This window comes from Oncorhynchus tshawytscha, linkage group LG30, assembly GCF_018296145.1.
Source record: "Oncorhynchus tshawytscha isolate Ot180627B linkage group LG30, Otsh_v2.0, whole genome shotgun sequence".
NCBI classification, from domain to species: Eukaryota; Metazoa; Chordata; class Actinopteri; order Salmoniformes; family Salmonidae; genus Oncorhynchus; species Oncorhynchus tshawytscha.
In genome coordinates this window covers 34,988,832-35,009,452 of record NC_056458.1, presented here as the reverse complement: position 1 = coordinate 35,009,452, position 20,621 = coordinate 34,988,832, and the positions used below count along the sequence as shown (strand labels likewise).

The 20,621-nt window shown below is 41.2% G+C and overlaps 1 protein-coding gene across 4 annotated transcripts in view; it reads left to right on the top strand.

Moving 5' to 3' along the window:
• Positions 1–20,378, top strand: part of gtf2ird1 (GTF2I repeat domain containing 1) — a 55,910-nt gene extending 35,532 nt beyond the window's left edge. For all 4 annotated transcript variants that reach the window (XM_024393599.2, XM_042309635.1, XM_024393600.2 and 1 more), the window contains 8 exons: positions 11,336–11,603; positions 11,762–11,790; positions 11,941–11,988; positions 17,402–17,479; positions 17,750–17,942; positions 18,101–18,138; positions 18,255–18,364; positions 18,909–20,378. In XM_024393599.2, coding sequence (XP_024249367.1) covers positions 11,336–11,603; positions 11,762–11,790; positions 11,941–11,988; positions 17,402–17,479; positions 17,750–17,942; positions 18,101–18,138; positions 18,255–18,364; positions 18,909–18,977 — 833 coding nt within the window. In that variant the 3' untranslated portion in view covers positions 18,978–20,378. The remainder of the gene's footprint in view (positions 1–11,335; positions 11,604–11,761; positions 11,791–11,940; positions 11,989–17,401; positions 17,480–17,749; positions 17,943–18,100; positions 18,139–18,254; positions 18,365–18,908) is intronic.
• The last annotated feature ends 243 nt before the right edge of the window (positions 20,379–20,621 follow it).

Here is a 20,621-nt window from a genome sequence, read left to right as displayed (position 1 = left end):
TTCCCCACAAAGTGGAGTGGTCGTTCGCAACAACGTGATGTGTCAATTCTGTTCAAGCTGGAAGCAGATCGACTTTTCAGATTTTGAGTGGTCTTGGCTTTAACGAAGCGTTTGACCTTTTTCTTCGCAACCTTTGTATCAGAGTCTATAGACAAAGCCCGTGGGCTTGTTTCTTGATCAAGCGGGCCCTGGATAGGGTCTCGAGTGAGAGCGGGAGAGATTTGTATTTTAACGTCCTTGCTATAGGTGTTAATTCCTGCGGACCTGGTGTCCGGTAATTCCCCGTCTAGTCCTTGTGACTTATCTTTTACGCTTTTGTCAAATGTTACTCGCTTTAGTTCTTCACGTAGTGTTTCTTCTGGAGAACATTGGTCTACGTTTTGTTCGTACTCCAACCCTTCGTTACCCTTGTGCTCTGACACTTTGTGTGGGTTGGATGCAGGAACGTAGTGAACAGGTCGATTGTAGCGGTAGTTGTTTTGATGGCAACGTACTTTACAGTTATTTAGACTGCAGAGGTTATTGGAATCATGGTTTCGTGGTAGAAACTGTTGTTGTGCGTCATCTCTTAACGCTCCAATACCTGATAGTGCACCCTCTAACTGGAGTGAGTGCTCCTGGTCAAACTTCAAAACCGAATGGTCAGGGCTCTTAGCGTTGCGAGCTTTTGATGCCTCAAAGCTGTGCTGGCAAGCTCTCTGAGTTGTAAGATAGGCAAGCCAATATTGGGCTGCAGGGCCCAAGTTGGTAATGAAGGTGGGATACATGTTTGACGGGAACATTTGTTTAAATGGTAACAGGTATTCCATGCCTGTTTCAGTGAGTAGGCCAAAGTAAGCTGAACGAAGCCTATGATAGTAAGCTTGTGGGTGTTCGTTCCGAGCTTGTTTTACGGTGTTAGCCAGTGAGCTATCGTGTTTGCGAGTCGCAGAACCACTGAATTCTAATTTCAAAGCTGTGGCAAGTTTAGCGTAGTCATTTAGCATGTGTTGCTTTTGTAGGCGAATGAACCTTGTCACGTGTCTATTCGACGTTCGCTTCAACAGGTAAACCCTGTCAGAACCCGTGGCGTTCGGGTAGCCACCCAACGTGTCCTCTATGTCAGCTAGGAACGTCTCAGTATCGTTTGGCTGACCTGGAACGGGGTCAAAGGTGGGGAAATTCCTGACGTGTTTGTCAAGGTATTCCGCGTCAAGCGGGCGAAGCGGGTTGGCTTCATCCTGTGGGGAAAGTGGGGCCGAAAGGCCAAGAGGAGAAGCCAAGCTTTGGCTTTGTTGGCCAAGAGGCGCCATATTACTCAGTGCCGAATGGCCAAGAGGAGAAGACTGACGAACACTTGATGGAGGCAATGTCTGAAACCTATCGTCTTCACTGGTTTGAGTACAGGGCTCCGGTTGCTTGGATGGTGAAGAGCGTGACCATTCTGGATTTCCTCCAGATGGTATGTAAGGGTGGTATTCTGCTGCATTGCAGAGTCCACTAGAGCGCTCAGAGTACTGATTTTGGACATGTGAGTGTTGCACTTGCTCCTTTCGGTCTCAAACGTATCTGTCATGGTTTGCAGATAGAGGTGTTGAGTACGGAACGAGAGATTCAGTGATGAGATTTCTTCCTCTTGCTTAGAAGTCAAGATTTCCATCTTCATCACCCGAGCTCTCTCATCATTCATTTGGTCAGCGACTTCAATGAGTTCTGCTGATTTGTCATCCAACTTAGTCATTGTGTTCACTAATTGGTTGTCTTTGGTCTGCAGAATTTGGAGTAGAACATTGTTTCCTTGTGTAACGTTCGACAAAACTGCCTGCATGTTATCAAATTGTGCGCTCTTGTTTGTAGATAACTCGACAGATTTATCTAGTTTGGACTGGACTACATCGTATTTAGCTTTGGCTAAATCGAGTTGTTCCTGGAGACAACGATTTTGTTGGAGAGTTTGTGCTCGTTCATCGTCATAAGTATTTGCAATTACTTTTAATTGTTCAGATTTCAAACGCAGTTCCTCGACTAGCAGAATATTTTCATTTCCTGCTTTTGTCAATAGTTGCTCAGTTCTCTCCACCTGTCCCCTCATGTTAGCCATATCTGGCACGTGCTTCAGCTGTGCACTGTGGTATTGGACCTATGCCACATTTTTATGGCGATACATCAGTGCAAAAGTGGGGAGAACCGTCACAAAGCCTGTGTTTGATGGTTGATTTTGGAGAGCGTTCGCAATTTCGGCAGTTTTTTCGCTAATGGCATAATTAGGGTTGGTATCGCTGCTGAGGTCAGAGATCAATCCTTTTATGGGTAGAGGTGCACTAATTAGCAGAGGAGTGGTGACTACCTCCTTTGATAGCATTATTATTATTAGAAAAGCATTTTTTTTCCAAAGTTTGGGTTTGGAATTCATTGGAAGCTGCAAAGACAAGTTTAATCTATGTATAGATGTTGACGAACCATCAGTACCGTACCAGTAATGTGGAAGTGTCACGGTTTTCTTGCGGTGAAGGAGAGTCGGACCAAAATGCAGCGTGGTAATTTTGATACATGTTTAATAACTGAATAAACACGAACAATACAAAAACAATAAACATAACACGAAAACCGAAACAGCCTAATACTGGTGCAAAGTAACACAGAGACAGGAACAAGGACAATCACCCACAAAACCCAACACCAAACAGGCTACCTAAATATGGTTCCCAATCAGAGACAATGACGAACACCTGCCTCTGATTGAGAACCATATCAGGCCAAACATAGAACTAGACAAACTAGACATGTAACATAGAATGCCCACTCAGCTCACACCCTGACCAACCAAAACATAGAAACATACAAAGCAAACTATGGTCAGGGTGTGACAGTATCCCCCCCCCAAGGTGCGGACTCCGGCCGCAAAACCTGAACCTATTGGGGAGGGTCTGGGTGGGCATCTGTCCGCGGTGGCGGCTCTGGTGCTGGACGTGGCCCCCACTTCACCATAGTTTTAGTCCCCCACCTTGTCCGCTTCTGTGGTCTCCGAACCACGTCGACCCTACTTAATGACCCCACTGGACTGAGGGGCAGCTCGGGACAGTGGGGCAGCTCGGGACAGTGGGGCAGCTCGGGACAGTGGGGCAGCTCGGGACAGAGGGGCAGCTCGGGACAGAGGGGCAGCTGGGGACAGAGGGGGCAGCTCGGGACAGAGGGGGGCAGCTCGGACAGAGGGGCAGCTGCTCGGGACAGAGGGGCAGCTGCTCGGGACAGAGGGGCAGCTGCTCGGGACAGAGGGGCAGCTGCTCGGGACAGAGGGGCAGCTGCTCGGGACAGAGGGGCTCTGGCGCCTCTGGGCAGAGGGGCTCTGGCAGCTCTGGGCAGAGGGGCTCTTCAGACTCCGGCAGCAGCGCCGGACAGGCGGGAGACTCCGGCAGCAGCGCCGGACAGGCGGGAGACTCCGGCAGCAGCGCCGGACAGACGGGAGCACCTGTACGGATGAGCCGGAGAGACAGCCTGGTGCGGGGGGCTGCCACCGGAGGGCTGGTGCGTGAAGGTGGTAACGGATAGACCGGACCGTGCAGGCGCACTGGAAATCTTGAGCACCGAGCCTGCCCAACCCTACCTGGTTGCATGCTCCCGGTCGCCCTGCCAGTGCGGCGAGGTGGAATAGCCCGCACTGGGCTATGCAGGCGAACCGGGGACACCATGCGCAAGGCTGGTGCCATGTAAGCCGGCCCAAGGAGACGCACTGGAGAACAGATGCGTAGAGCCGGCTTCATGGCACTTGGCTCGATGCCCACTCTAGCCTGGCCGATACGCGGAGCTGGAATGTATCGCACCGGGCTATGCACCCACACTGGGGACACCGTGCGCTTCACAGCACAACACGGTGCCTGCCCGGTCTTTCCAGCCCCCCGGTAACCACAGGAAGTTGACCCAGGTCTCCTACCTGGCTTCGCCATACTTCCTGTAAGCCCCCCAATACTTTTTGGGGCTGACTCTCGGACTTCCATCCACGACACCGCGCTGCCTCCTCATACCAGCGCCTCTCCGCCTTTGCCGCCTCCAGCTCTTCCTTGGGGCGGCGATATTCTCCAGGTTGTACCCAGGGTCCTTTACCTTCCAACTCATCCAAATAATGCAGCCTCTCCCACTGCTGCTGCTGTTGCTGCTGCTTGTTACCACACCGCTTGGTCCTGTTGTGGTGGGTGATTCTCTATGTTGATGGCTTGTTTCAGCGCAGCTCGCATTAGCTTCACGGTTGTTATTTTGTTTACTGTTTTTGTATAGTGTTCAGTGTTTTCTTTATTAATTCATGATGAACACATATCACGCCGCATTTTGGTCCTCCGATCCTTCTCGCCTCTCCTCTTCAGATGAAGAGGAGGACGACCGTGACAGGAAGTTGGACTTTGTGAAGGAATTTGCAAAAGCAAATTGAATTAATTAATCAATGCCAATGATTAATCCTACTTGGGTATTAAACTTTAATTAACCTGAGATGTTGCTTCATCCAGGCTGATAAGAGACGTTTAAAAGTGTCTCATTTGATTGGAAGAACATTAAGGTATGTTCAACATTTTAACTTATTAAATTGAATGAGACGATAATCCATACAATCTCCATTGATTAGATATCATAAGTGTAAACAGTAGATCTAATGTTGGGAACATTCAACACCGTGGTACACTTCTCCCTAAAGCCGAAGCCACATGGGATTCCTGCTGGGGCGGGGCTTCTGTCAGTACTGGATTACTGAATGGTTTTGCAAAAAACAAATTTTACTGATTGATCAATTTAATGATAAACCAGACCTGTATAGGCTATTTGGGAATTAAACTTTAATTAACCTGAGAAGTTGCTTAATCTAGGTTAGTTTGGAAAAAGTTTACAATGTCTTATTTAGAAAACTCATCAATTTGGATATTATTTTAAAGATCTATTTCAGAATGTAAATTGCCAGATTTACACTTATTAGTTCAATTGGATAAGACATTGATATCCGTCTGCATATCATAAGTAATGACTTGAGTGTGACCTGAATAATTCTTCATGAATGAAGATACAGTGGGGCAAAAAAGTATTTAGTCGGCCACCAATTGTGCAAGTTCTCTCACTTAAAAAGATGAGAGAGGCCTGTAATTTTCATCATAGGTACACTTCAACTATGACAGACAAAATCAGAAAAAAAATCCAGAAAATCACCTTGTAGGATTTTTAATGAATTTATTTGCAAATTATGGTGGAAAATAAGTATTGTCACCTACAAACAAGCAAGATTTCTGGCTCTCACAGACCTGTAACTTCTTCTTTAAAAGGCTCCTCTGTCCTCCACTCGTTACCTGTATTAATGGCACCTGTTTGAACTTGTTATCAGTATAAAAGACACCTGTCCACAACCTCAAACAGTCACACTCCAAACTCCACTACGGCCAAGACCAAAGTGCTGTCAAAGGACACTAGAAACAAAATTGTAGACCTGCACCAGGCTGGGAAGACTGAATCTGCAATAGGTAAGCAGCTTGGTTTGAAGAAATCAACTGTGGGAGCAATTATTAGGAAATGGAAGACATACAAGACCACTGATAATCTCCCTCGATCTGGGGCTCCACGCAAGATCTCACCCCGTGGGGTCAAAATTATCACAAGAACGGTGAGCAAAAATCCCAGAACCACACGGGGGGGCCTAGTGAATGACCTGCAGAGAGCTGGGACCAAAGTAACAAAGCCTACCATCAGTAACACACTACGCCGCCAGGGACTCAAATCCTGCAGTGCCAGACGTGTCCCCCTGCTTAAGCCAGTACATGTCCAGGCCCGTCTGAAGTTTGCCAGAGAGTATTTGGATGATCCAGAAGAAGATTGGGAGACTTCATCTGACCATATGACAACCAAAATATAAAAAACTCAACTCGTCGTGTTTGGAGGACAAAGAATGCTAAGTTGCATCCAAAGAACACCATACCTACTGTGAAGCATGGGGGTGGAAACATCATGCTTTGAGGCTGTTTTTCTGCAAAGGGACCAGGACGACTGATCCGTGTAAAGGAAAGAATGAATGGGGCCATGTATCGTGAGATTTTGAGTGAAAACCTCCTTCCATCAGCAAGGGCATTGAAGATGAAACGTGGCTGGGTCTTTCAGCATGACAATGATCCCAAACACACTGCCCGGGCAATGAAGGAGTAGCTTCGTAAGAAGCATTTCAAGGCCCTCCAAATCTCAACCCCATAGAAAATCTTTGGAGGGAGTTGAAAGTCCGTGTTGCCCAGCAACAGCCCCAAAACATCACTGCTCTAGAGGAGATCTGCATGTAGGAATGGGCCAAAATACCAGCAACAGTGTTAAAACCTTGTGAAGACTTACAGAAAACATTTGACCTCTGTCATTGCCAACAAACGGTATATAACAAAGTATTGAGATAAACTTTTGTTATTGACCAAATACTTATTTTCCACCATAATTTGCAAATAAATTCATTAAAAATCCTACAAATATGATTTTCTTTCTCATTTTGTCTGTCATAGTTGAAGTGTACGTACCTATGATGAAAATTACAGGCCTTTCTCATCTTTTTAAGTGGGAGAACTTGCACAATTGGTGGCTGACTAAATACTTTTTTGCCCCACTGTACTAGGGCACACTTCAGCGGTCAATGATTTCACATGCTGAAATCAAAACGGAACTACCCGGGGCGGGACTTCTGTTCCGCAAGGTGGAGGAATTTCAACGTGGCACAAGAAAACAAAATGGCTATTTTCCCTTGTTAGCTTTAGCATCTCGTGCAAGCTAACCCTACGTTGTGCCTGAGATACATAGGATTCCCTTGGCAAGGGAAAGGTTTTACTTATAACGTATTATGTTCAAAACCTTTTCGGCGTTATTTGACAATGTTTTAACCGGAACATGCGGCAAAAAACGAAATGCACCATGGTCTACTTGTGTGGAAACACGAGAAAAAGAGCTAATTATCGCTGGTCAAGCTTATATCTCCTGAATTTAAATCGGCTGGCTCTTTGTCCTTGCTCGAGAAATTATTAATGACCGAGCCTACCCGCGTCTGAAAGGTGCGAGGCAGAAATAACCCTGCGCTCTATTTCTCAGATTTCTATAATTAGCTTTATCAGCCCTCATACAGAAATGTATTCGCTTACGTTACCCACTGACTACGTCAGACAACCACACGGGGGCGGGGAATCTTCAGCACACACACACCCAATAATGCTTGTCGTTAACACCCATAATGTGTATAATAAACTTGGTATATTATGTAATCTGCTTTTCAATTTTATACAGCCTGAGTCAAAATGAAAGCGTCATTCTATTTTAGATTCCTCGCACGGGAGCACCAATAATGTTGTGTCTTTGGCTATGCCGGATTAAGTGATATGACATGCTATTCTATAAAATCCTTTCTCCGTAATTAATATTACCTGATTGAGCTAATCATGTAAATGTAATTAACTAGAGAGTCCGGGCACCACGGAATAATATTTATAGAGCTATTATCTTCTGAATAAACTCTTAAAGACCTAGTAATATTTTACATCAATAGCAGTCAATATTAATCGTCACCTAAATTAGAACTACCCATCCCGGATCCGGGAGAATTGTCATCAACTACACTAACTAGCATAGCGCAAATGTCAAAAAATATTACTAGAAAATATTCATATTCATGAAATCACAAGTGAAATACAGTGAAACACAGCTTAGCCTTTTGTTAATCACCCTTGTCACGTTCTGACCTTTATTTCCTTTGTTTTGTATTTATTTAGTATGGTCAGGGCGTGATTTGGGTGGGCAGTCTGTTTGTTTTTCTATGATTTGGGGATTTGTATGTTTAGGCCTAGTATGGTTCTCAATCAGAGGCAGGTGTCATTAGTTGTCTCTGATTGAGAATCATACTTAGGTAGCCTGGGTTGCACTGTTTGTTTGTGGGTGATTGTCTATGTTGATTGCTTGTGTCATCACAGTTCTCATTTAGCTTCACGGTCGTTATTTGTTTATTGTTTTTTGTCGTCAGTGTTCAGTACTTTCTTTATTAAACATCAAGATGAACACAAACCATGCCGCGTTTTGGTCCGCCTTTCCTTCAACAGAAGAAAACCGTGTCAATCCTGTCATCTCAGATTTTGAAATGATGCTTTACAGCCAAAGCAAGACAAGCGTTTGTGTAAGTTTATCGATAGCCTAGCATAGCATTATGTCCAGCTAGCAGCAGGAAGCTTGGTCACGAAAATCACAAAAGCAATCAAATTAAATCGTTTACCTTTGATGAGCTTCGGATGTTTTCACTCACGAGACTCCCAGTTAGACAGCAAATGTTCCTTTTGTTCCATAAAGATAATTTTTGAGCCGAATACCTCCGTTTGTTGTCCACGTTTTGTTGAGAAATCCATCGGAAATTGCGGTCACGACAACGGCGAGAAAAAAAATCCAAATTAGATCTAGAATCGACAGAAACATGGCAAACGTTTTTTATAATCAATCCTCAAGGTGTTTTTCAAATATCTATTCGATAATATATCAACCGGGACAATTGGCTTTTCAGTAGGAGCGAGAGGAACAGTAGTCGCCTTTGTCTATTACGCACAAATCACTCTGAGAGCCACCACCTGACCACTGACGCAATGTTGTCGTTCACGCTCATTTTTCAAAATAAAAGCCTGAAACTATGTCTAGTGGCTGTAGACACATTAGGGAAGCCATAGAAAAAGGAATCTGGTTGATATCCCTTTCAATGGGCAATAGGGATGCATAGAAAGACAGGGGTTTCAAAATAAGGGTTGCTTCCTGATTGGATTTTTCTCAGGCTTTCGCCTGCGCTATCAGTTCTGTTATACTCACAGACAATATTTTTACAGTTTTGGAAACTTTAGAGTGTTTTCTATCCTAAGCTGTCAATTATATGCCTATTCTAGCATCTTGTCCTGAGAAATAGCCCGTTTACTTCGGGAACGTTATTTTTAAATAGTGCCCCCTAGTTTCAAGAGGTTAATTCAGTCTCATCTGAAAGTTGTAAATTCTTGGTTATCTTCACGAACCCTGACTAACAAGTTGAATCAGCAATACAAAATTGTGTTTAATTATTTATTTAGTAAATACCTAACTAATCACACAGAATTACATATACACAGAATGAATTATACCTTAATTACAAATTACATCATAAAGGAAAACGTCCCTGGCAGCCGGAACAGATAAGACAGCTGGTTACACAAAAGAAAAGGGCTGGGTTTGAGTGAAAGAGCGGGAAGACTGAGGGAAAAAAGGGAGAAGCTGTGCTATCGTAAATACAGTATCTTATGCATTCTAAATTACCGCCCATTTGTAAAAGGAAAATGCAATACATATTTACTCTGAGCTGTGCTTCGGTAGGTTAGTGGTAGATGGAAGGCCGTGTTGCCCAACCGAGTCCTTTGAAGAATGTCTCTGGTGGTAAATTGAATACGCTGTAGTAACGTTGTTGTGTGGTAGACGGGATACTCTGTCTGTTCTTTCCTAGCCCCCGTTTGCAGCTGCTGTTGCTAACTCAATGGCTAGGAGGTATCACTTCCGTAGTGAATAAGAGGTCAAAGTTCATACCATTCGCAACCAAAGCTCATGCTGAGGTTGGCTTAGTTCTGTAGTTGACATGTTAGTCCTTTTAATGCAGAGGCTGCAGACCTCACGTACATGGAACAGGAGGTTACATTTTCATCAAGGCTTTATATAGTGGAGCGAGAAGGGTGTGTTTGAAAAGTTTTATAACCCATGTCTCTTCACAGGGGCGGGCCACTGATTGAGCAGAGCCCTAACCTTATGAAAACCCAAATCTCTCTGATGTGTAGACTTTCCACTGTAGAGTCTGTCATCCTATCATTGATAAGAATGTCTCTGATGACAACCGAACTGACATCATATTCATTAAGTACCACCGCATATGTTCAGTTGGTCGGATTACCAGAATATAGCTAATTTCCCCCCACCTTCTGATGTTCCCAGAATCTCTATGTTAACCAAGGGGTTTTCAAATGTCACATCAGTAGGGTAGAGAGAGGAAACAGGGGGAAAGAGTTATTTATGACTGTCATAAACCTACCCCCCAGGCCAACGTCATGACACCAAATACAATGACATTTCTCTGTAAACAAATGAATGCATGCTTATAGAGAAGGGCACTCAACATGTACTGCACTGACTGATGATTGGTTGAAATAAATTGATAATAAGAAGATTTTGGGAGCTGTACTGTTAGATTTCAGTGCAGCCTTTGATATTATTGACCATAACCTGTTGTTGAAAAAATGTATGCATTATGGCTTTTCAACCTCTGCCATATCGTGAATTCGGAGCTATCTATCTAATAGAACTCAAAGGATTTTATTTAATGGAAGCTTCTATAATGTCAAACATGTAAAGTGTGGTGTACCGCAGAGCAGCTCTCTAGGCCCTCTACTATTTTCTATTTCTACCAATGACCTGCCACTGGCATTAAACACAGCATGTGTGTCCATGTATGCTGATGATTAAACATATATGCATCAGCAACCACAGCTAATGAAGTCACTGAAACCCTTAACACAGAGTTGCAGTCTTTTTTTGGAATTAGTGGCCAGTAATAAACTGGTCCTGAACTCTAAAACTACGAGCATTGTATTTGATACAAATCATTCTCTAAGTTCTAGATCTCAGCTGAATGTGGCAATGAATGGTGTGGCTGTTGAACAAGTTGAGGAGACTAAATTACTTGGTTTTACCTTAGATTGTAAACTGTCATGGCCAAAACATATAGAAAAAATATATAAATAACATATAAAAAGCAAGTTCTGCAGGCTCCAGTTTGGTCTTATCTTGATTATTGTCCAGTCTTATGGTCAAGTGCAGCAGGGAAATACTTCATTAAGCTGCAGCTGGCCCAGAACAGAGCGGCACATCTTGCTGTTCATTGTAATCAGATGGGTGATAATAATACTATGCATGCCAGTCTTTCTTGCCTAAGAGTTGAGGAGAGACTGACTGCATCACTTCTTATAAGAAACATTAATGTGTTGCTCAAATGAACAGCAAACCTGCTTTAAAAAAAACAGATAAAGCAACACCTCATGGCACAACGCCTCTCTCCTATTTGACCTAGAGAGTTTGTGTGTATGTATTGATATGTAGGCTATGTATGCCTTTTTAAATTAATTTTTTAAATTGATGTAGTTCTGTCCTTGAGCTGTTCTTGTCTATTAATGTTCTATATTGTTTCATGTTTTGTGTGGACCCCAGGAAGAGTAGCTGCTGCTATTGCAACAGCTTATGGGGATCCTAATAAAATACCAAAAGCTGAAAATGTGTAATTAAACTTATCCATTCATCTGATATCGTCATGTGGTTCTGTTAACAGATAGCTTAGAGGCCAAGCTGTCCAGGATCGACCTTGCCAACACCCTGAGAGAGCAGGTCCAGGACCTGTTCAACAGGAAGTATGGGGAGGCACTTGGCATAAAATACCCGGTCCAGGTGCCTTACAAGAGGATCAAGAGCAACCCGGGCTCGGTGATCATCGAGGGCCTGCCCCCTGGCATCCCTTTCAGGAAACCATGTACCTTTGGCTCGCAAAACCTGGAGAGGATCTTGGCGGTGGCTGACAAGATCTGCTTCACCATCACCAGGTAGGTAGTTCTCCTTCACCTTTTCATGGTATTGTGAAAATAAGGCACACGGCAGGGCTACTCAACTACCAACCCTCAGTGGACAAAATACTGCTATTTTTCTTTTCTCCCTGGTAGTTGGTTTACTGATGTTAAGATTCCATCTTTGTCTCTTGCAGACCTTTCCAAGGACTCATCCCTAAACCAGGTAACACTATATTAATGGCATATTCAATTCATATTTATGAATTTCCAATTATAGAGCATGATTGGATAGGAAATATCCTGTGTCAGGCCCAACTGTTTGTTTTATATTACTAGTGTAGTAATATTAAAATTACATTTGTCTCCCTCTTAGCACCTCGTCGGATCACTTTATTGAAGAAGGCCTACGCCTCAATAAGTGGTGAGCACTCTAATTGTGTTGCCTGTTTATTTTGATGCTGTGTTACGTTCCTCAGCAAGAAAAACAAAAATGTCACTCAAACAGAAGGATCTGACCAACAACCACAACTAAACAGGTGGGGTTTTAGGAGGGGTTCTGAAAGACACTCATGGGGATGTCCACTAAAAGTTGACGAGCATCAGCAACTGGAACTTAAGACAGCCACCATGAGCACCCACTAAATTTGCCCAAGAAGAGGCAAACAAAATAAAATCCACTCCAAACTTAAACACAGGAATCAAATCAAAAAGATGGTGCAAAACAAAATCAGGGAAATCAGATAAAGGATTGTTTGTCTAGAAATCAAAAAACGAAGGGCCAACTAAAGGTGTTAACCATCCGCATCGACCAAGACAACTAGAGTTCTGGGGCAGCCACTCTTAAATAGCACCTGGGCCAGCACAGGTGAAACACCTTCCCACTAACCAGATGGCAACCTGCACAGGTGTAACACATACTGACCAATGATGTGACACCAATCGGTGCGCCCTACGTGCTAACGAGCTGTACGTGCTAAAGTCCAAAATATAAATGGAAAAACCAAAGCCTGTAACAGCTGTAAGAATACCTGGTTTGAAACTGTCATGATTGCATCCATTAAATAGGAGCATGCAGATGCCCAGAGCAAGAAAAAAAAAAGTATACTTATCACCACATATATGTATTTATTTTATAAACATGTCTATACGCATATATTGCATTTGGATTACAGATACAGTGTTATTTGGGTTGTTCATTTGATTAGATCTGACATTCTTGATTTCTTGTTTCTAGTTTTTGATTATTTATTATTTGTGTAGTTGTTTGACATTTCCTGCACTGTTAGGCCCTAGTTGCATAAGTATTCACACCTTTGAGTCAATACTTTGTAGAATCACCTTTGGCTGCGATTACAGCTGTGAGTCTTTTTGAATAAGTCTCTAAGACCTTTCCACAACTGGATTGTGCAACATTTGACGATTTATTATTTAAAAAATTCTTCAAGCTCTGTCAAATTGGTTGTTTATCATTGCTAGACAACCATGTTCAAGTCTTGCCATAGATTTTCAAGTAGATTTACAGTACCAGTCAAAAGTTTGGACACACCTACTCATTCATGGGTTTTTCTTTTTACTATTTTCTACATTGTAGAATAGTAGTGAAGATATCAATACTATGAAATAACACATATGGAATCATGTAGTAACCAAAAAAGTGTTAACCTGTTATGGCTGCAATCCCCCTATCGGGATAAGTGTCATCAACAACCGCTGAATAGCATAGCGCTACATACAATAAATATTACTATAAATATTTATATTCATGAAATCACAAGTGCAATATAGGAAAACACAGCTTAGCCTTTTGTTAATCCACCTGTCGTGTCAGATTTTGAAATTATGCTTTACAGCGAAAGCAATCCAAGCGTAAGTTTATCGATCGCACGATAAAACATTAAGTACACTTAGCATCAGGTAGCTCGGTCATGAAAATCAGAAAAGCAAAAATCAAATTAATCGTTTACCTTTGATGATCTTCGGATGTTTCCACTCACGAGACTCACAGTTACACAACAAATGTTCCGTTTGTTCCATAAAGATGATTTTTATATCCAAAATACCTCTGTTTGTTTGTCGTGTTATGTTCAGAAATCCACAGGAAAGAGCGGTCACGACAAAGCAGACGAAAATTCCAAATAGTTTCCATTATGTCCACAGAAACATGTCAAACGTTTTTTATAATCAATCCTCAGGTTGTTTTTAAAATATATAATCGATAATATATCAACCGCAAATGTCTTTCACAATAGGAGAGGGGAAAACAATGGCTGTCCAAATTCTGTTGCGCAAGGAAAACTCATGTGACCACTTGACGCGATGTTATCGTTCTGGCTCATTTTTCAAAATAAAAGCCTGAAACTTTGTCTGAAGACTGTTGACACTTTGAGGAAGCGATAGGAAAAGGAATCTGGTTCATATCCCTTTAAATGGAGAAAAGGGGGGCTATGGAACATGGAGTTTTCAAAATAGAAGCCACTTCCTGCTTTGATTTCCCTCAGGGTTTCGCCTGCAATATCAGTTCTGTTATACTCAGAGACAATATTTTGACCGTTTTGGAAACTTTAGAGTGTTTTCTATCCAATACTAATAATAATATGCATATATTAGCAACTGAAACTGAGGAGCTGGCCGTTTACAATGGGCACCTTTTCATCCAAGCTACTCAATACTGCCCCTGCAGCAAAATGGAGTTAAACAAATCAAAATATATTTGAGATTCTTCAAAGTAGCCACCCTTTGCCTCGATGACAGCTTTGCACACTCTTGGCATTCTCTCAACCAGCTTCATGGGGAATGCTTTTCCAACAGTCTTGAAGAAGTTCCTACATATGTTGAGCACTTGTTGGCTGCTTTTCCTTCACTCTGTGGTCCAACTCATCCCGAACCATCTCAATTGGGTTGAGGTTGGGTGATTGTGGAGGTCGGGTCATTTGATGCAGCACTCCATCACTTTCCTAATAGCCCTTACACAGCCTGGAGGTGTGTTTAGGGTCATTGTCCTGTTGAAAAACAAATGATAGTCCCACTAAGCGCAAACCAGATGGGATGCTGTATCGCTGCAGAGTACTGTGGTAGGCATGCTGGTTATGTGTACCTTGAATTCTAAATAAATCACAGTCAGTGTCACCAGCAACGTATCCCCACACCATCACACCTCCTCCATGCTTCATGGTGGGAACCACATATGCAGAGATCATCCGTTCACCTACTATGTGTCTCACAAAGACACAGCGGTTGGAACCAAAAATCTCAAATTTGGACTCATCAGTCCAAAGGACAGATTTCCACCGTCTAATGTCCATTGCTCGTGTTTCTTGGCCCGAGCAAGTCTCTTCTTATTATTGGTGTCCTCTAGTAGTGGTTTCTTTGCAGCAATTCTACCATTAAGATCTGATTCACGCAGTCTCCTCTGAACAGTTGATGTTGAGATGTGTCTGTTACTTGAACTCTGAAGAATTTATTTGGGCTGCAATCTGAGGTGCAGTTAACTCAAATGAACTTATCCTCTGAAGCAGTGGAAACTCTGGGTCTTCCTTTCCTGTGGCGGTCCTCATGAGAGACAGTTTCATCATTGATGGTTTTTGCAACTGCACTTGAAGAAACTTTCAAAGTTCTTGAAATGTTTCGCATTGACTGACCTTCATGTCTTCAAGTAATTATGGACTGTCGTTTCTCTTTGTTTATTTGAGCTGGTCTTGCCATAAATGGTCTTGGTCTTTTACCAAATAGAGCTATCTTCTGTATACCACCCCTACCTTGTCACAACACAACTGATTAGATCAAATGCATTAAGAAGGAAAGAAATTCCACAAATTAACGTTTAACAAGGCACACCTGTTAATTGAAATGCATTCACCTCATGAAGCTGGTTGAGAGAATTCCAAGAGTGTGCAAAGCTGTCATCAAAGCAAAGGGTGGCTACTTTGAAGAATCTCAAATATAAAATATATTTTAATTTAACACTTATTTGGTTACTACATTATTCCATATGTGTTATTTCATGGTTTTGATGTCTTTGCTATTATTCTACAATGTAGAAAATAGTAAAAATAATGAAAAACCCTTGAATGAGTAGGTGTGTCCAAACTTTTGACTGGTACTGTAAGTCAAAACTGTAAGTTGGCCACTCATGAACATTCACTGTCTTCTTCGTAAGCCTCTCCAGTGTAGATTTGGCCTTGTGTTTTAGGTTATTGTCCTGCTGAAAGGTCAATTAATCTCCCAGTGTTTGGTGGAAAGTAGACTGAACCTGGTTTTCCCCTAGGATTTTGCCTGTGCTTATCTCCGTTCTGTTTCTTTTTTGTCCTGAAAAAAACTCCCTAGTCCTTTACGATTACAAGCATACCCATAACATGATGCAGCCACCACTATGCTTGAAAATATGGAGAGTGGTTCTTAGTAATGTGTTGTATTGGATTTGCCACGAACGTAACACTTTGGATTCAGGAAAAAAGTGTATTGCTTTGCCACATTATTTGCAATATTACTTTAGTGCATTGTTGCAAACAGGATGCATGTTTTGGAATATTTGTATTCTGTACAGGCTTTCTTCTTTTTACTCTGTCAATTAGGTTAGTATTGTGGAGTAACTACAATGTTGTTGATCCATCCTCAGTTTTATCCTATCATAGTCATTAAACGTTGTAACTGTTTTAAAGTCCCCATTGGCTTCATGGTGAATGCATGCTTTTTACATTTTTACCTATCTAGCAATAGCTGCCCTTCTTAGCACGGCATTGGAAAACCTCCCTGGACTTTGTGGTTGAATCTGTGTTTGAAATTCACTGCTCGACTCAGGGACCTTACAGATAATTGTATGTGTGGGGTACAGAGATGAGGTAGTCATTCGAGAATCATGTTAAACACTATTTTTGCACACAGAGTGAGTCCATGCAACTTATTATGTGACTTGTTAAGCAAATGTTTACTCCTGAACTTATTTAGGCTTGCCATAACAAGGGGGTTGAATACTTATTGACTCAAGACATTTCAGCTATCAGTGGTGGAAAAAGTACCCAATTGTTATACTTCAGTAAAAGTAAAGGTACCTTAATAGAAAATGACTCGAGTAAAAGTGAAAATCACACAGTAAAATACTAGCTGAGTAAAAGTCTAAAAGTATTTGGTTTTAAATATACCTAAGTATCAAAAGTAATTGGAATTGCTCAAATATACTTACGTATCAAAAGTAAAAGTACAAGTATAAATCATTTCACATTCCTTATATTAAGCAAACCAGACGGCATGATTTTCTTGTTATTTTAATTTACGGATAGCCAGGGGCACAGTCCAACACTCAGACATCAATCGTTTGTGTTTAGTGAGTCCGCCAGATGAGAGGCTGTAGGGTTGACCAGGGATGTTCTCTTGATAAGTGTGTGAATTGGACCATTTCCTTGTCCTGATAAGCATTCTAAATTAAACAACTACTTTTGGATGTAAGGGAAAATGTATGGAGTTAAAAGTACATTATTTTCTTTAGGAATGATGGGGAGTAAAAGTTATCTAAAGTATAAAAAGTAAATTACAGATACCCAAACAAACTACTTAAGTAGTACTTTAAAGTATTTTTACTTAAGTATTTTACACCACTGTCAGCTATTAATTTCTAATTAATTAGTACAAAAATTGAAAACATCATTCCACTTTGACATTATGGGGTATTATGTGTAGGCCAATGCCCATAAATCTCAATTTATTCCATTGTAAACTAGGCTGTAACACCACAAAATGTGGAAAAAGTCAAGGAGTGTAAATAATTTCTGAAGGCACTGTAACATCTGCTAAACTGTCCCCACCAATTCTGTTTGACTCCTCTCCTCCTGAACCGACAGATGACGAGGAGGTCAACCGCATGGGGGAGAAAGTGATCCTCCGTGAGCAAGTGAAAGAACTCTTCAACCAGAAATATGGTCAGTGTATATCCTCCATTTGTACAATTTGCTTTATCTATATAAGCCTTACTAAAAAAATTGAGTTAAAGTATAAACTTCTAGTGATTTATTCCTGAAGGGGTAAATCCCAATTTACACATAAATTAAATATTCACTTTATCTCCCATTAATTAAATATTCACTTTATCTCCCATTGACATCAATGCAATGCAATGCAAACTTAGTTAAAATTCTAATTTATTGGGAGTTCAAATCTGGCCCAAACTGACTGAATAGCTTAATGTTCAGGTGACGCTCTGGGCCTGGACCGCTCCGTCATAGTCCCATACAAGCTGATCCGTGCCAGTCCCGACTCTGTTGAAGTTATTGGCCTTCCGGATGATATTCCCTTCCGAAATCCCAACACTTACGACATAGTCCGCCTGGAAAAGATCCTTCAAGCCCGAAATGATATCACCATCAACATCAAGAGCCAGCTACAGTGAGTGTCTTTGTCAGTGTAATAATTGTATGAATCTGGAGTTTGTAGAAAATATTGACATTTTTATAGAAAGACTCACTCTTGGGCAAAAGCCAGGCTCCCTTCTCTGTCCATCTACAGAATTGAAATGCATATTTAATACATTTTCTTTTCTACAGGCCTTTTGCGGAAATATGCACCCAAACATGCAACACAGGTAAGGATTGTTATACAGTAGCCAATTTCTTTTTTTGTTTTAAGTAATGCATTCCATAAGGACACATGTGTTTTAGAAGTGCTTCCAAAACGGTTATGTTGTTTTTGTGGTTTAAGAAGGGAAAGAGGTTTCTACCAATCGACGCAAGCGCAAAAGAGTCCTGGAGAGCAGCCGAGTGTCCTTACCCTCTGAGTCAGGGGTATCAACCAATCAGATTCCAGTGATGGTATGTGGTACTAATAAAGCTATTATATAACAGTTTGTTGTACAGTATTTAGTGGTTATTGTAGCCTGGCGGGTAGGAGCGTTGGGCCAGTAACCGAAAGGTTGCTGGATCAAATCTCCGAGCTGATAAAGGTAAAAATCTGTCGTTCTGCCCCTGAGCAAGGCAGTTAACCCACTGTTCCACGGGCGCCGAAGACGTGGATGTCGATTAAGGCCGCCCTCCACACCTCTTTGATTTAGAGGGGTTGTGTTAAATGTGGACACATTTCAGTTGAATTAATTCAGTTGTACAACTGACTAGGTGTCCCCCTTTCCCTTTCATTATCAAAAATACATAACGGAAATGCTCTGATTTGATACTTTGATACAGTTGACTTTATTTATACATTCATATTATATTTGTAGGTTTTAAAGGCATTTGTAAAAGGCACTAATAAGGTTGTGTAATTGATGGGCCATCATTTGCTTCTGCAACGGCATAACTGATCTCCCTCATGCTCTCTCTTAATTTATCCTCCTTTTGCTTTGTCTCCGTCTACATTTAGCAATGGCCCATGTACATGGTGGACTACAGTGGAGTGAATGGGCAAGTACCTGGGAAGGTGAAATACTAGAAGAGAAGAAAACAGATACTCTGCTACAGGAAGAGGACATAATGAGAGGACTTTATCAAACCAATACTTATAATCGTATTACCAAGTTTCAGCTTTGCCCGAGTGCTAATGCTTAAAAACTTTACTGACTGAAAATATAGGTTTGGATATGTTTTTAAATGGTGGCTTGGGTGGAAATGTGAGGAGGAACAATTTAATCTGTGCATAATTTGTTACAAGATAAGTGCTTTCTTTCATTTTGTTTCCTTCAATGATTTATATACACTAGATGACAGGCAGGGAGTGCTGCTTTGAAGCCACTGCGCCTCCATTTTATTACTCCTCCACCGTTGTAAAAAAAAATATTTTGGAAGCTCTATAAATGCATTTATTAATGTCTGCATTCATTCTAGCCATGTTTATTCTATTATAGACAACTTAATGCATACTTTTAAATGATATTATGTGCGCTAAACAAAATACAGAAAGACATTGTTACTGTCCCCACTACAACAACAAAATAAATACTTAAATACATGTAATTTTGTCCTTGAAACATTTTAATTTAAATACTGAATACCAATGAAGGACTGCTTCTTCTGAGGAGTGCCAATATGGCCGATTTGTGGCTTCAAAGCCTCTCATTGGCCAATACTTAGCATCAGAAATCTAGTGTTTATATACAGTTGTTCATCCCCACAAGCACTGATGGTATTTTCTTGATACACCTTTTTCAAAATGCTCTACAAAAGAAAAGTGATTCCAACCGACTGGGGTTATGTTATGGCACTAAGCTTATGGAATTTACAATCATTGAAGTATTCACCATTTTAGGTTATTTTTGTCTGATCTATCATGTTATGGGGTGTAACTACAGCACAAATGTCTTGGATCAATCTGGCTTTACAACATTCAGATATTTGTTTATGATTTATTTATTTATTTATTTTGAAGATTAAAAACAAACATCATGTGCAGGGATGTAAATTACAATGTTCAGTAATCTAAGTACTGAATCAAATGTCTCTACAACACTAACTACTACTGTATGTAACTCAAAGTATATCAACTGAAATATGTTCACCTTCAGGTGTGCGTACCGGTATACTCCGTGGTAGGAATAACCCAAGGTGATAGCACTATATCTAAGACAAATTTTCATATTTTGTAAAACTCCTCATGGCTTTTCTTTTGCTGAGTACTTGTACGTGGAGTTGAGATTTTCTCAGCTAGGCTTTTATGTTTGTAGCACATCTGTGCTAAGTAAAAAATATCTTAAAGTCAACATGAATGTAACGTGTGTTAAAGAAAGAATGGTCTGTGTTATCCTGTAACAGCTATCTCTGGATTCACCAGTATTTATATGCTGTACCTTAATGCCATTTAGGCCTTTGAAATAAAATGTGTTGCCTTGCACTTTTATAGGACTGCAGTGACTTTGTGTGTGATGAATGCAAGTGTACAAAAAAAATTTCAATAGAAAGTTTAAACCTACTACTTTCGTATTATTGTTTCCTTCACAATGTCATGGTATCATGGAGAAATTAAAAGTATATAATCATTGAGGTTTGAAAGGGCAACAGAGTTACTACTCCAGTGCCGTCAAAAACATAATTTGTTTTATATATATTTCAACACTGAGGTTGAAATAATACTGTGAAATTA